We start from the raw sequence: 15,732 nt of genomic DNA on the forward strand, positions 1-15,732 counted from the left end.
TTAGGGTCGGACATTTGATTCTCTGTTTGGGCTGTTGTTTTCTTTTACAAAGCTAAACGCTGCGGGGAGTCTGTAGCGTGTGTGCTGCTGTTGGATTTCCTGCTGAACTAGTTCAGCATAGCGCGCCTCCCAGGACACACGCGCCTCAGCATAGTACAATGTGATGAACTCTAACAATGGCTTTAAAGAGTTTCCATTGTGAAAACAGGATTGGCCCAAGAATAGAATTCTGAGGAACTCAACATGGGAGGTGCCCTGGGGAGGAGACAGAGTCCCCAAGGCTGACGGAAAAACTTCTATCAAACAAATAAGATTTCTTAGACTTGAAAAAAACAACTTTTATTTTCACTTCATCATAAATAACTTACAATAATTTTAATTAAAAATAGATAACAGCTACAAAATATACACAAAAATCAGAAAGAGGTACAGTATGCGTGTTCTATTGTTTACACACTCATGGCTTTAAATGTTTCTGTTTCTGACACCCAACAACCTCTCTGAGTATATTGAAGCTTTATTTCTATTTGTATGTTTTAATAATAAGTAGCAGCTGCTGATGTGGACCAGGACCTAGGGGGGGTCAGGAGTGGGGGAGAACCACTCCCTGTCTTTGGAGATGTCTCAGGATGTCCAGGATGGAGTCTAGCTCCAGACGGAAGGCCTCCAACTCTCTGCTCTTGTCCTGAGCCAGACGCTTCCAGCTCTCCACCTCTGACTGCTGACCGGCCTCTAACGTCTGTAGTGAGCCCCCGATCACCTGCAGGGGGGGGGAGGAGTAACTTTGTTCACTATATTCTCCAGAGTCTTCAAACGTGTTGGCTAGTGGGAGTGAAAATCATGAGCCGCCTCACGATACATTGTCCATCTCTGATACTGTCTCTATGTAAGTCATCTACGTCACCGATGATGCATCAAACATACTTGTTGGGACTTTCTCAGCACAGGAACTTTAGTGGAGCTTTTGTCTCCACTGAGCTTCTCATTTTGAACAGAGTTCATGAATATAATAAATCCAACTCTAGCTATTTTTGGGTTGGTGCAACAGCTGGTTTGTAATTAATAACAGAGGACAGAGGCGGGGCAGTACGACCAAACACTGCAAGATTTATATTCTCTTGATGAAAAGAACAGCTCAGAAATGATTTCTTCACGGTCACTTCCTCATCCTCAGCATGCTGCTGATGATTGATGGTATGGAGCAACCTGTCCTGAAGGATTCACCCGGCTCCGGCTCAGATGGTCTACAGCCGGTCTTGTGAACTCTCTTTCTGCTCTGTTCTGTCGAAACCCTTCTGTTCATTGAATGATAATGACGTATACAGTGCCCTACAAAAGTCTTCACCTCATTTGCTGTTTTTCCTATTTTGTTTCATCACAACCCTGAATAAAAAAAGAGATGGATATTTGGATTTTAGGTAATGGACCTACACAGATTAGTCAACATCGGTGAAATGAAAATAAAAAACAGAAAAGTGGTGCATACATATGTATTCACCCCCTTTGCTATGAAGCCTCTAAATAAGATCTGGTGACATCAATGACCTTCAGAAGTCTCATGATTAAATGGAAATAAAAACACATTTGGAGTTCACCAAGAGGCATGTGAGAGCCTTCTTATGAGTAAGCAGCTAACCACAGGAAAAGTCATTCCAACGTTCTACATAATCACTGTGCCATCATGTGTACCTGCTGCAGCTCTTTCTCTCTGTGTTGGTGTCTGAGCTCCATGTTGAGGATCTTCCTCTCCAGGCCACACAGGAGCTTCACCTCTGGGCTCTGAGCTTCTTTAGCTTCCTTCAGCTCCTTCAGAAGTCTGGTCAGCTACACACAAGACAGAGACTTGATGTTAACATGATGAGAAGAAACACGAAACAAAAGAGTCCACTTCTTATCTTGGTTCTAATGAAATGTGATGATCAAGTAGGGAAACATCTTGAAATATAAATTTACATATCAATGGAAGGGAGCTCTCTGCTACTCTCAAAAGATATGCTGTTGGAAAAAAGTCCAACCCAGAACAAGTTCTGTGCCATTTCACCATTCAATAGGGATGCCAAGCACATCTGTGCATTGCAACTCACTCACTCATTTCTGCATTTTGGAAGCCCTAAATGACTAATCGTCCCAAACTATTGATTCTCAATAGCGATTCTTCTTTAGATCTCCCAACGTGGATGAATATAATATTGCTAGCTAATGTTACAGCTGCTAAAAAGATGCTGGTAAGATCCACATTCCCTCACATTTCATGTTTCTTTGCCTTCATCTACTTCCATTGAAGCATGTTGCATATAGTGTTTTCATTTTGTGAGAGCATTCCGATGTGTATCATATATTTAAATGATGTATTTGTGCATTTAAGAGCTACTGCATGGTTTGGTCACCACTGGAGTCAAGGTGGGAAATCAAAATAATAATGAAAAAAAATCTCAAATACAAAATAATCCAGAAGATAAACAATAAGTGAAATCGTCCCAACATTATATTCTAATAAATGAATAACAGATGAACTGTTTCTAGCATCACCTGCTTCTGCAGAGCGTCCTCTCGGGTCCTGGATATTGCCAGAGCATCTTTAGCTCCCTGCACCTCTTTCAGCTGCTCTTGCAAATGTTTCACCGTTATCTGCAGGTAAACATGATGGTTAACGCGACAGCGTCATTTCACGATGTTGTGACCAGTGAGTGAGCCCGTACCTCCTGAGTGTTGAGCTTATTGGCCAGCTCAGCGACCTTAGAGGACGAGTGTTCCAGGGCATGGGTGGCACGCAGCTGGTCCAGCACCCTGAGGTGCTCTGCTCTCATGGAGGACAGCCGCTCTGCAGAGTGCCCCTTCAGCCTAACAGATCACATTCACGTCAGCCGTCTGATCGCATCTGTGCTCTGCAGGAAACCTCAGCTGATGTGCTCGTACTGATACGCACCTGCACAGCTCCTCCTTGGCTCGTTCAGCGTCCGACCTTAACGCCTCCCTCTCATGCTCACTGTGCAGCTGCAGCCGCTCCACACGCTGCTTCAGAGCCTCGTTCTCCTGCAGAACCTCCGAGATGTGACTGCCTGTCAAAGACGTGCAGCCAAAATAAGATGGGAGTGTTCAAATGCTCAGCTAACTGTGAGCGTACCTGAGGCTCCCTCAGGCGTAGCATTAAACTCGTGCAGCACCAGACAACTAACATTTAACTTTACATAGCATCAGAAGTAATGATTGTGATAACGAGTGTATGTTGTTGCACCATCATGACAAAGACAAGTCCACTTCTTTTTTCTTCTCGTATTAAAACAACCCTCTCATGCACATGTGTGCACTGAAAAGGTTCCTTCTGTCCATACTGACCGTCAGGAGATCCTCTCCTAATAGGATTCCAAAATCTATAGTCTTTGCTTTGTACACAAATGCATTCTTCAATTCATCTTAAATGAGTATTATTAGGCTTCAGCAGTCGGCGTTCAACACATCAAGTTCCAAACTTCCAACGTTACTCTGGTAAGTGCTGCCCCTCCACCACGCCTCAGTGAGGAAACAGTACGAGGGAAGACTTCAGTTCACCAACCCAGACTTCTGAAGCTTCTCAACTGTAGAGTGTATTTTGGTCAGAACTAAAACTATGGATTTTGTATCTATTTGTTTACATGGAACTCAGTGTAGGAAGGGATTTCTTCATGACAGGAGGAAGCAATTCAGCTTTGACAAGTATTGTCTTAAGATGGACCCTAAGAAAGTGAATCTATCCTTTAACACTTGTCAAAGACAAAAAATAAGACCATTTTTCCCCCCATGTGTTCTGCATCTCCCTGGTAGCACCTGAGGGTTTGCTAATACCTGGAACAATCATTAGCATCCCCTCAGGTACTAATGGGATGGAAACGTTGTTCACTACTCCAGTAAATAGGACGCACCTCAGATACAAGATAACATTATGCTAATAAGATTCAAAGTCAACAACACGGTACTGCTGACAAACAAACAGTAAATATAATTTGACAGTTCAACAACAAGACTAGCTCGCTATTGCTCCATATATCATTAGGTTAAGAGAGACGGGTACTCTTTGCAGCTTGTGTGTTACAGCCTCCCTGTGGTGTTCAGAGGATGAGGCACTGAAGGACAACACTCATGACATTCAACTATAGTTTTTGTACTTAATTTAGCCAGCGCATTAATTCAGAACCGTGAACGGACAGTTCAACTGGAACTACTTTGTAGGTGTCCATTATCAGACATGAATGGACATCCTGCTGCCAAACGTCCACATCCATACCTGTGAAGACAGTGGGCTGGTAGGTCTTCTCACAGTGAGCAGCTGGAAACGTTTCTTCTCCTCCTGCAGTAGTTTTGGCTGAGGCTGGCTGTCTCTTCGTCTCTGTAGGACGGGGTTCTGCTCGTGGGTTGGGGACAGACATCACGTTCCTCCTCTCCTTCTGCAGTCTCTCCACAGTGCGGCAGAGGTCCTGAATGGTCCGCGTCTTTGAGGCCAGGTCTTGGTTCAGACGCTCTATCCGGGCGCCAAACGCTGCCTCGGCTTGGCGCTGGTGTCGGCCTGGACTGGGTTGGGCCTGTGGAAGGAAGTAAGATTAGATTTTCAGCCCCTAGGTTTTCATAATCATCACATTAAGACCAACATCTTACATAGTCGGCAAAGAATCTCCCATTTCTGTGAGTTGTGTTGAATCAGTGAAAGCTGAGGAAGGTGTTCTTGCGTGTTAATGACCTGGGATGCTCCTGCACCAACCGTGTGTTTGAGCTGCTGCTGGAGACACTGGATCTGGTCCTGCAGAGATTTCTCTCTCTCCTGATGGCTTTCCGCCACACGCTGCAGCTCTTCCTCCAGTGTTCCAGCCCGAGCCGTCTCGGGCTCCAGCTGCTGCTTCTGTTCCAGCTGCTGCTCCAGCTCGGAGATCTGCTGCTCGTAGCGGAGCTAAACGGTGCGCACAATTTGAATGCTTTCATAAATCAGTTTGTTTTGCTCGTTTGTTGCCGTATATGACAATGTGTTTGTCCTTGGTGTACATCAATCTGATAATAATTAAAATCCTGTGATCATGTCCCCTCTCACTACCTAACAAAATCCTGGTGCTAGAGATCAACTTTAGCACTTGACTGTTAAAACCAAAGACATTTTTATTGATTAGATATATACATTTGTATACAAGACATACTATTTATTTATATATTTTCTGTGTTAATATGTAACGTTTAATTCAGAATAGTGTAGATTAGACAGTTTTTTTGCATTTGAGCATCCGATAGGATCCACCACTTTTCCTTTTTTATTCCTCAGACATGAAAACAAACAAAAATAAAGCTGGCATTGATTTAGGTGGCAGTCTCTTCCCATAGTATATTTAAGGGGCCGTGCAGACAAACATTGTTATGTGCGGGGAGAAGCGTTACAGATGTAATGTATATAGGTGGTCCAGCTAAAGCTAAATGGCTGCCCATTCATCGTCTGCACTGGTCAGTGTGGTTATAAATCCATCTTATTACATGTATTCTGTGGTATTCCTCATCTAACAGCAGCAGAAACGTCTCGCTTAAGTGCGAATCCTTTGTCTCCCCCCGCTGGCAGTGAGAGTAATTACACTAAAACTGCCGACACTGCTTTAAGCTTGGTTTATATTCGCCGTAGTGAAGCCTGTACGAGGCTTCGCCGTAGTGAAGCCTGTACGAGGCGTGCGCCAGAAAATTACGTAATGACTTCCTGTGCGTCCTGCGCAAAGGATCTGCAAGAGGTCGGGGAGCTTGGTCACGCACCTCTGAATTTTTGTGACTTGGCGTGCGCGACGTCACAAATAGTTCACTGACAAAAGCAACAGAAAGATGTCTGAAGATTTTCCATAGAAGACCAATTTGTTTTTTATGGAGGTCTTAAAAATCTAAATTCCAGTAAATATTTTGCAGCCGAATCGAATTGTTTACAGAATATTCAACCTTCATTTCTTTAGTCCATGAATATGAGATATGAGTTTACAGATAGTTACAGTTCCTCCTCGTCATAGTGGAGGTTGACTCGTGGGGTTTTGCCGGTTACACCGACTGTCGACTTATCTTGCTTTTTCACAGGACATTCTGTTTGCAATGGAACGAACAGCGCGTTGAGCATCAACACCTTTGTGAGTGCTCGAAGCTCGAGCGCCAACAGCGGAGGCTCGTGCTTAAGACATATGCCTGCAGGGGAACTCGCCACATCCCCCCAGAAGTGTCCTCACTGTGGATCACTTTCTTTTTTTGTCCTTTAATGTCCTTCCTTTGAACGTCAAAGTTTCTATATCTATCTGGAGCATCCACTCCAGATACCTTCTTGGATGCTTCTTAGGATTTCCAACCAGAGCTTGGGCCATATTCTGAGCTGCTGCCCCGTCTCTAAAAGGGTCTCTCCCTCCTTCCTATCACCTTTCGCTCAGGCTGGTTGACATAAAATGCACGTTTCAGGTGCGCCAGCTGGGCAAAGTCGCCACAGACACCACAACTCTCTTATACTGCAAAACACAGAGAGCTTTCCTGCAGTCAATAGGCTTAATCAGCCCTGTGCGGCCTTGTTCGACCTGAACATAAGTTAAAGTTCTGCTCTCCAGCTTTAAGTATGATCAACACAGACCTGGTGGTTAGATTGTAACTCATGGTTCCTACATCATCACTGAGCATGTTTGCAGTGTACAATGTGCTGCTTTAACAATAATGTGATACTGATCTGACAATGTCATTTAAATTGTTGACACTGAGAGGTGACTACATCACACAGCAGTTGTTACATCTGTATTGCCTTTAGCTGTACCTTGATCCTGTGGAACTGTTGTTCCATGGCACGCAGGCCGCGCTTGGCCTCCTCATCGTGACCCTCCAGCTCCGTCTCCAGACGCTGGATCCTGCGCTCCAGCAGGGTGCTGATCCTGCTGGGTGGAGGGGACGTCTCGGAGGCCACGTCCTCTTGACAGCCGGCCGCGGCCGCAGCGTAGATCAGAGCGGGCAGCGAGTTTGGGTTCCTGCGTCTTAGTATCTGCTCCAGCTCCTTCACCTGGTGGAGAGAGAAAGACTGAATGAAGGGACATAAACTGCAGAGGGAAGGGGAAGGGGAAGAGGGTGTAACAAGTGTGTTTAGTTAGCTTGTTTGCTTGTGTGAGAGACCTGTCGCTCAAGGTCCTGCATCCTCTTAGTGTGCACTGTTTTCTCTTTGCTCTTCATCTGCTGCTCACTGCTTCTTTTGGCCACATCCAGTTTCAGCCTCTCTACCTGAAACGGAGACGGAAAGCTGTCAGTTCCAACACAGTAAGCAGCATTAAACCGGCTTTCTGTCACACGTCATAGCGGATCCGAGGGCTGAACCATTCAAAAATAAACACATCTAATTGCAATTATTTTACTGATGTGATAGGATTTTGGATATTTGAGGGAATAATGATTTTTAAATCATTATGCTCATTTTCATTAAAAACATGAAATACTTGTGGTGTGATCTTTACAAAAATAAAGATGTTTTCTTCAGTCTGTAGAATATGATGTGTAGACCAGGAATCTCTGCTGCACCACAGTATTTATGTTTGGCAAAATGGTATTTCACAAATCACCTCCTAGAATTAGAAAATTGTTGCAGGCCATAGTGTGATTTCAAATAATTCTGATTAATTGTTCAGCCCTTGCTGATGCTGCAAGAACTCAAGTTGATGACCACACAGTAGACACACTAAATATTAGTGTAGCAGATGAGAAATACACATTGTTGTATTATATTTCCAACATACTGTTTTAATGCTGCCATTAGCTGTCAGCGATGATGAGATGAAACTCATGGTTCTGCCTCCTCAGCTGGTTTTGGACCGTTGCTAGTTTTCCTTTCGGCATGGACGATGCGTCTTCCACTCCAAAAAGAAAATGCTCCCTTGCGCCTCATGAAAACTCCTGAGTTTGCGTTTAGTATTTGAATGTCTCTGCTGGATGACACTAAATGCATCTCACCTCTTCACTTTGTTTTCCGTGTTGTGATTTGAATGTGGCATGAAAAATTCATGTCACAATGAAAAACTATTCATTCTGTTTTATTTAGTCATTTGAAATCGTGCATACTGTACAGCTACTACAACACTAACTATCCAGCATTGTTACACTTTAAAGACTCATTTCTGCTGCCGGTCTGTGGTGTTCTTTAGGACAACAGTTCTTTAGGTCTTTTTCAAGAGATTTTTGTATTATTTTGCCAAAATAGAAAGCTCCACCATGCTCACTCCCGCTGGGTCATGTCCACCTAGCAAGACATACACAAAGAAATCCTCTCTCAGGGGCGTAGGTACATACATAACTATGGTTTGGACTAGAGATGGAGAGTGATGGAAGGAGAACATAAGAGGAGCAGAACATAAGAGGAGGAGGACTTTGTATCGTCGTATCTACTATGAATAGATATTGAAGGTTAATGGGAAATGGACTGCACTTGTATCGCACTTTTCTAGTCTTCAGACCACTAAACACTAAACATTGTTATTCACCCATTCACACCCATTCATACACTGAAGCAAAGCAGTTTGGAGTTAAGTGTCTTGCCCAAGGACACATGGATAAGAGGTAAGTGAGCCTCACCTGCTCTTGGAGCTGGTGTATCTCAGCTGTAGCAGCCTTCAGTCTGCCAGCATCTCTGTCCAGCAGCTCCTGGTTCTCAGCAAACCACTGCAGCTTCTTCTTCAGGGCCGCCACTTCTTCTCTGTGCTTGTCCTCCAATACGCGCATCTCAAAAGTCTTGTCACCTGACACATTCAGAATATGGAGACACGTCGTCAGTAAGACCAAAGATCACTTACACTGTTTTTTGTATAAAAGTCTGTCAGAAGCTTGGTCTTTGGATTTCAATTTTACCACTGGCACTGTTGTGAATCCAGTTTACCTGAGGCAGACACGGCCCAAGCTTTAGCTAGGTCCCTCTCTTTCTTCTTCAGCTGCAGGTCTACCTCCAGAGCCTGCTTTCCTTGCTTCAGTATGTGGAAGTCCTCAGACAGCTTGGCCTCATTCCTCTGCAAACAGAAACACATCTAACTGGTTTACTGAATACTGAACTCAAGCCCTCGGTGATGATGAATGAAGGAACCCTTGAAGGTGCTGGTTCTATGGATGAAATTGCAATCTCCACACATTGTCCGGTAAGCACAGGAAAGACAATGATGGGCTGTCGTCGCTCATTTACTGTTGGCAGTTTAGAATATCTCAATGTGTATATGTAGATGTAGTGAATTCTCAGTGTGGGCTGGAGAATAGAACAGGTGAAGCGTGTCAGTGACTGTGGTACGTACCTGGAATGTATTCAGCTGAGCTAACAAGTCTGTAATGCGTTGAGTGTGATCCATTAAGCACCCACTTCCCACAGTCCTTGAGGCTTTATTCAGCTGCTCCCTGGTGAAGAATAGAAACATTTAACAATACATTTTCTGAAAGAAATGTATACATACATATCAAAAGGAAATCATGTGAATTTTCTAAAGTAGGCATTTTTGACAATTTTAAATAGACATTCATACTGGGAAGATATTTACAAGCAAACACCTGTTCACCTGTCGGCCCCTCTGATAGACACACCTTTACTGAACCCACCTTGTGAAAGCCAGCTCATTCAGCAGCCTCTGGTTCTCATTAAACATGGCCTCCTCGTTGGCCTTACTCTGAACCTGCTGAGCCTTCATCTGCAAACACAGCTTCTCATTCTCCTGCAAAAGAAACCTTAGTTTGACTGCACTCGAATAAGAACAACTATTCAAACTACGTACAAGAGGCAGAAAAGGAACACAAAAACAACTACACATCATGCAATTGAGACACGAGCCTGCTTCATTTAAAGAATGAATGAAGTAAGACTACTGAGTTTTACCTCGATGGAATGTGACATTATCTCAGTTAGACTGTATGTGCAGGTGAGCATTCCAGGAGCCCAACAAGGTAACTTAGGCTGTGACCAAAATCCCTCCCTCACTCACAGATTCACTAGTCCCTGTACAACATACACTTCATCGTTTACTCTGTAGTCAGCAGAAAATAGAACTTTCCCAGGAACCTTTGGAGGAACTCATAGTGTTTTGACTGCAAGGATCAGGGTCTAACTTAAGTTCCTGGGTCATTTACCCCCAAACAGTCTGTGGTCAGGGATAGTACTTTCTGAAAGTACAGGACCTTTCAGGGATGACCGTCGCTGACTAGTCAGACACACACAGCGCTGCTGCTGCAACTCTTGTACCACCTCATTCATGAAACAAGGATGCACTCTATTATCTATTCGGAACCATTTTAGAAGGAGGAGGGAGAATTTCTCTTTGTTTGATAGCATTGAAGGTAGTTAGGTCTTTCTGTCGGCATCCCGGCACCCTAACAAAGCAAGTACATTTCTGTAAACACAAAAGCACAACAGAGTCGACAAGCTTGGAACTACAGTGTATCAGAAAAAGATTGATTAATCCCTGACAGGAATGAACAGTGAAGACGAGCACGTCAAGAGATTGAGGGAGACGAACCTGCTGGTAACCTTTGATGAGCGTCTCCTGCTCTTCTATTTCTTTATCAATCTGCCGGAGCTTTCCCTCTGCAGCAGAGTCGCTGGCCTCGGCCCATCTCTTCTTCTGACTGGCTTCTTCTGCACTTCGCAGCTGAGGTGAAAAACAACAACAACACAACTTATTTACTACTTATTGCTGTATCGTTGTTGCTGCTACAGATATGCAGACCCTTCTTTTTGCATGTAATCAAATAAAGGCGTGTCCAGCCATTAATAAGATTACAAGGCATGGTGGGAATGTTTCATGCTGAAAGGGCCTGAGCCGCGAGTGTTTGAGCACCTTGCTTTGCAGAAGGTAGTTCTGCTGTCTGAGTGAGTGGAGCTCCTCTTTGCCTTCCTTCATCATCTGCAGCTCCCTCTCTTTCTGAGCCAGCTGGACTCTCAGCTCCTCCACCAAGGAGCCGTCCTCCTCCCTCTGCAAGTCAGACATCAACAGTGACATCTCATGCATCATGAACTGTGGAGAACCAACCCTAACACGATAGAGTTACACGGTATGTGCTGTTAACATGCACAGAGGTTCACACTTTGGCCAGCCATCCAGTAGGATTAACTAGCGCAGCCACACTGACATGATCCCTCACTGGCATCCCATCTGCACACACTGACAACTCGTGCTTCTCCAAACAGCGACCGCACACTTCCTTAGAAACAATCAATCAAGTGTTGGAATCTTCTCAGCATACCACAGTGATATGCAGACAACTAAAAGCCTATTGTCCGAGTAAAACAGCACTATAACAGTAACTAACTGTATCTCTGTCCTGCAATACAGGAACAACACTTCTCCTTCATTTACAGACCCTCTACATCGATCCCCGACTACAAAGCATGCCGACTTGTTCTCTTTTCATCATTTCTATCATGTTTTCAATAGATCCAATTCTTCTGGATTGCATTCATAGTCCCGTGGATCATCAATAAGAGCTCAACTCTGTGCTGAGTTAGCATTATATGACGCATGTCATTTGAACACTGGAGATGTAGTATTTCCCTACGTTGTTTGGAAGACGATGTATCAGTCTGGTGACTTCCTGTGCGTCGGTGGCGTCCTGGTGGCTGCTGGTGCCGATCTGCTGCTGGAGGACAGCCACTAAGGACTGAACAGACGCCACCAGCTCACCGCTCACCCTCAGACCTGGCTCTGCTAATCAAACAAACATACATAGAAGGTATTCACCTCCGTTATGTACAAACACACAACTGACACATTGATGCAAACAGCTCTACGCCATGCTCCTGCATTGTGAAGACACAAAGGGACTCAGAAAGGTTAGAAAATCAATTCCAAAGGCAATAAATAACATGAGGAAGATAGAAGAGTTTGAGTGGATTTAAAAGCAAAGAAAGATAAATGTGTATATATCTTTTGTAGCGAGAGACACAGCTCCTAATCCTAACTCATCTGAGCAGTTCAATGACTTGATATTTTGTGTGTGAGTGCCATCATTAACCTGAGTCCTCTCTTTCTTGGCTCTTTGTGATTTTGGCTTTATCTCGTGGATGCTGCACAGGACGGGAAACAGAAAGCTGGGTTTTGGCTGCAGCAGCTCTACTCAGCCCTGAGGACCAGGAAGTCCCTGCTGCTCTCCCCTCCACTCTCCTGCCTCTCACAGGGGCCACCGTGGGTTTCCTCACTAAGGATGTAGAGGAATGAGGAACTGTGGATCCGTGCGAAGCCTGGGGAAAACACTTTATTTCAGTATCAACAGACTGCTACAGCTTAGCCTTTGCTCTATTGGATCTGATCTGTCTGACACGATTACAAATCCAAGCACTCCTGAGATGGAGAATAGTGTGAAGTGTTCCTCACCTGTTGTTTCTTAGCTTTGCCAGCTTGAGAGGAGGTGGAAGAAGAGCATTTGTTCTGATCCTGCATCAGCTTCTCTACTTCCTGTCTGATGCTCCACGTCAGGTTGGCAGGGTCTGGGGAGCTGGGCGGGGGGCTGGTCCCTGCTTCGGGGCCAGCCTCTTCTGCTCGCTCCAGGTAGGACTGTGGAGACGTCACGTCTGGGAAAGTCCTTTCGAAGAAGCGGGGTGTCTTTTCTCGGTCCTCAAGTACTACAGCACTGTAATCAGAAAACCTTGCTAAACTTTTTCAAAAACAGTTTGTGTTCCTGTTTTGACTTATTGAGAACTAAATTCAGGTTTGGAAGTCAAATAAAGCACGACTTAGATCTGTGTCTGATGTTTATGGTACAGTGTTGGATATTGCCTGCGTCAATCTCCGGTTGAACAGGAGTCATCCTACAAATACCTCAGACTGTAGATGATAGATATTCTGGTTAATTGCATGTTGATTAACTCACAAACACACAGGCTTAGCATTTGGGTGCAGAGAAAAGGCTGTTTGTTCACAGGTAGGCTTATTATTATTATTGTTATGTATTATTAGTATTCATCTAGGCTTATTATTATTATTATTATTAGGCATAATTATTATTGATCTAGGCTTATTATTATTTATCATTAGGTATTTCGACCAAAATAATCCCGGACAAATTAGTATTGAATCTTCTTCAGTCAAACAATAACTGCCATCGATCCTTTTTATGTCCAGATCTGGAAAAAAAGGACTATTTGTGAGAGCATGTGGGCGGAGTCGAGCACGAGTGAGCAGGGAGCGTAAGGATTTTTTGAAGAGCGTATTAAAAATAAAAAGTTGGAGCGACGCCTTATCTCCCGCTTCCTTAGAATGTATCTGTGTGTTGCTCACAGCGCCTGCGTAGGATTGTTTTACACTCTTGTTAGCCGGACATTTCCAATAACTCCAGAGGGAAATCAATTCAAAAACTCACAACATGCTTTAATCTCAATAAATATTCTGCTTCATTCCATATTTGTTGCCGTTTCGCCTTTCAAAACCATTACCTTCACTTCGGTCAGACAGTTTGCTCTCCCGATCGCCACACACAGGACGACCTGTGTTAACGGGGCGGTCCAGCAGCAACGAAACGAAACTGACGACTTATATTAATTAAGGATAGTTGATTAAATAAAAAATTAAAAAAGCTCATTCAATCCGATAAATCACTTTATTCAAATTGAATCTAACTATTTGAGGATTCTTTTTTTAGGGTCTTAAAATATGACGACAAACATTCAAAGCTTCATTTGAAAGTGATGTTGACTTAGTCTGAACTGGATTACAGTTCTATTTATGTGCATGCTCTACCATCAATACTTCTGTTGCTACATGTTCATAACATGTACAGAACAGTTTTGTGAAGTCGTTATTTTGGATAATTCCGAGTAAGATGTTACAGTCCTAACCTGACAGGCTGGAGGGTGAAGCCTCTGATATGGTCCTTCTCTGGCCTGATGGGTCTCATCAACTCTTCTGCAGTGGGAAGCTCTGGATACACAAACACAACAAATACTCAACATACTTCAGTCCTGTAATGAGCATACAGTATGTACCAGTGAAAAGGACTGCCTGAATGTTTCACTCAATACACTGGTTGTGTCTTCCTGAGGAGTCCGTCCCTGAAAGGCAGGGTTGGCAATCTTCTTCAGAAATATTTTTGATATTTTGTTAAAATTCTCACTACATCAGAAATCAATGAATCAAATGATCTGACAAAAAAGAAAGAAAAGAAACACCGGTATCTGTGGCTATTGAAGGACTGTGATAAGCCCGTCCGATCACTTCATTCAGCCAAAATGTAATGATCTTAACAGCTGTGGATACTAACAACAGCCATGTTTATTGTTTACAGTCATTATGATCATTTTGGGGGAGTGGCTTTGGAAGAAGACCTGAAGGGACGGGCTGTCATTGTTGCCGATTGTTTTCCGCTTGATTTAGCAACTTTTGTAGTTAGCGCTGCTAGCTACTTTCATTAGAAAAGGGTTGGCAACACTGGGCTGGCTTTTTAGGTTGAATGATTTTTGAAATCTAGCGTCTTTCTGGTTTCTCAAGATTACCAACCCTGCCTTTAACTGGGATGCAGCTTTGTAGATGCATCATTCCTCCAGGTAGTGCAGTGAATCATATGGACAGACAGAGGGAGTCCACCATTCCCCCAAATACCATTTACAGTCTGGTGGTCACACTTGACAACCCTCATGATTTTCTGGGAGACTCCTATTTTCCATTGCCCTTACACAGTTTCACCGTCCCATAGTTCTCACCATTTCTTTTCACAGTGTCCCTAAGCCATTAGAAATGATGGGTTCAGAGCACAACGCTTCTGTTGTCGTGTTGTGTCTTAAAGGGCCTTCAGTAAGGACAAACAGACAAATGGAGAGCATGTATACGAAGAGAAAGAAATACTAGAGCAGGGGAAAAAAATCAATGAATGAAAACTGATGAATATTTGTTCATGCCAGAGTGACAAATTATTGGATTCTCTTTCCTGAGAATCAAAAATAAAATTGAAAGTATTTAACATAAAAATTCTGTTTCAGTGTACTTATTGTTTTGTTATTTTCTTTAAAAATCACCAGAATGCAGGAAGCAAAGTCTCTAATAATGTAATTTCTCTGGGAAAGAACCCCTTGACACCGGCTCTGGTTTTGAAATCCTCCTCATTGTCACGGTCTCGAGGTTGTTGTCTGACCTGAGGCGTTGGTCGATGCAGGCTGAAGAGACTGTGTGGCATGTTGAGGAGGAGACGATGAAGACGCAGGTCTGTTGATCCTCCCCCTCCCTTCCAGAGAGGAATGATGGTGATGATGGTTATCTGAATCTTCCACCACATGGATCTGTCTGTAGGCCTCATGAAGAGCCTCCATGTCTGAGGCTCCACTCTGCACATACGACTGGCCTGGAAGGAAACTCATTTATAGAACGCTGTGACAAAAACAATATGGAATTTTCTGCCACTCGTGGTGTCTCCATCATAATAGTGGGATTATGAAAGTAAACACAACAAAATATACAACGCAGGTCAAGTCATTTTAGACATTTTAATAATAAAAAATGACATATCTTCAAATGAACGGCAAAGAATCGTGAGGTCTTGGATTTGAGTAATAAGAAACAAAGGAAGCTCAATGATTTATTGTGAGAAAATATATATTTGTGGACCTCATCAGAACATAAGCTATGATTTTTTTAAGACTATGGAATGATATTTATCTCAATATTTAATTCAAAAAATGTAATACTTTTAGACGGGTTCCTCAAGTTATGTTGATACAGTATATTACTAATTTGTAACAGCCAATATGTTTTGAGAAAAACAAAATGCAGCATGGGTTAT

The 15,732-nt window shown here is 43.4% G+C and overlaps 1 protein-coding gene across 10 annotated transcripts in view; it reads right to left on the reverse strand.

Moving 5' to 3' along the window:
• Positions 1-76: 76 nt before the first annotated feature.
• The window catches only part of cep162 (centrosomal protein 162), a 29,320-nt gene continuing 13,664 nt past the window's right edge, over positions 77-15,732 (reverse strand). For 6 of the 10 annotated variants that reach the window (XM_031868639.1, XM_031868638.1, XM_031868632.1 and 3 more), the window contains 20 exons: positions 15,088-15,294; positions 13,799-13,880; positions 12,339-12,594; positions 11,980-12,205; positions 11,524-11,672; positions 10,806-10,940; positions 10,485-10,616; positions 9,574-9,686; positions 9,276-9,375; positions 8,873-8,999; positions 8,572-8,735; positions 7,126-7,230; positions 6,776-7,015; positions 4,712-4,918; positions 4,262-4,556; positions 2,927-3,059; positions 2,700-2,841; positions 2,530-2,628; positions 1,690-1,824; positions 77-760 (listed from right to left, as the gene is read on the reverse strand). In XM_031868639.1, the coding sequence (XP_031724499.1) occupies positions 584-760; positions 1,690-1,824; positions 2,530-2,628; positions 2,700-2,841; positions 2,927-3,059; positions 4,262-4,556; positions 4,712-4,918; positions 6,776-7,015; positions 7,126-7,230; positions 8,572-8,735; positions 8,873-8,999; positions 9,276-9,375; positions 9,574-9,686; positions 10,485-10,616; positions 10,806-10,940; positions 11,524-11,672; positions 11,980-12,205; positions 12,339-12,594; positions 13,799-13,880; positions 15,088-15,294 (3,224 nt within the window). In that variant the 3' untranslated portion in view covers positions 77-583. The remainder of the gene's footprint in view (positions 761-1,689; positions 1,825-2,529; positions 2,629-2,699; positions 2,842-2,926; positions 3,060-4,261; positions 4,557-4,711; positions 4,919-6,775; positions 7,016-7,125; positions 7,231-8,571; positions 8,736-8,872; positions 9,000-9,275; positions 9,376-9,573; positions 9,687-10,484; positions 10,617-10,805; positions 10,941-11,523; positions 11,673-11,979; positions 12,206-12,338; positions 12,595-13,798; positions 13,881-15,087; positions 15,295-15,732) is intronic. The other 4 variants (XM_031868634.1, XM_031868640.1, XM_031868633.1 and 1 more) reach the window with 3 other exon arrangements.

Source organism: Anarrhichthys ocellatus, unplaced genomic scaffold (assembly GCF_004355925.1).
Source record: "Anarrhichthys ocellatus isolate YVR2014 unplaced genomic scaffold, GSC_Weel_1.0 scaffold43, whole genome shotgun sequence".
NCBI lineage: Eukaryota > Metazoa > Chordata > Actinopteri > Perciformes > Anarhichadidae > Anarrhichthys > Anarrhichthys ocellatus.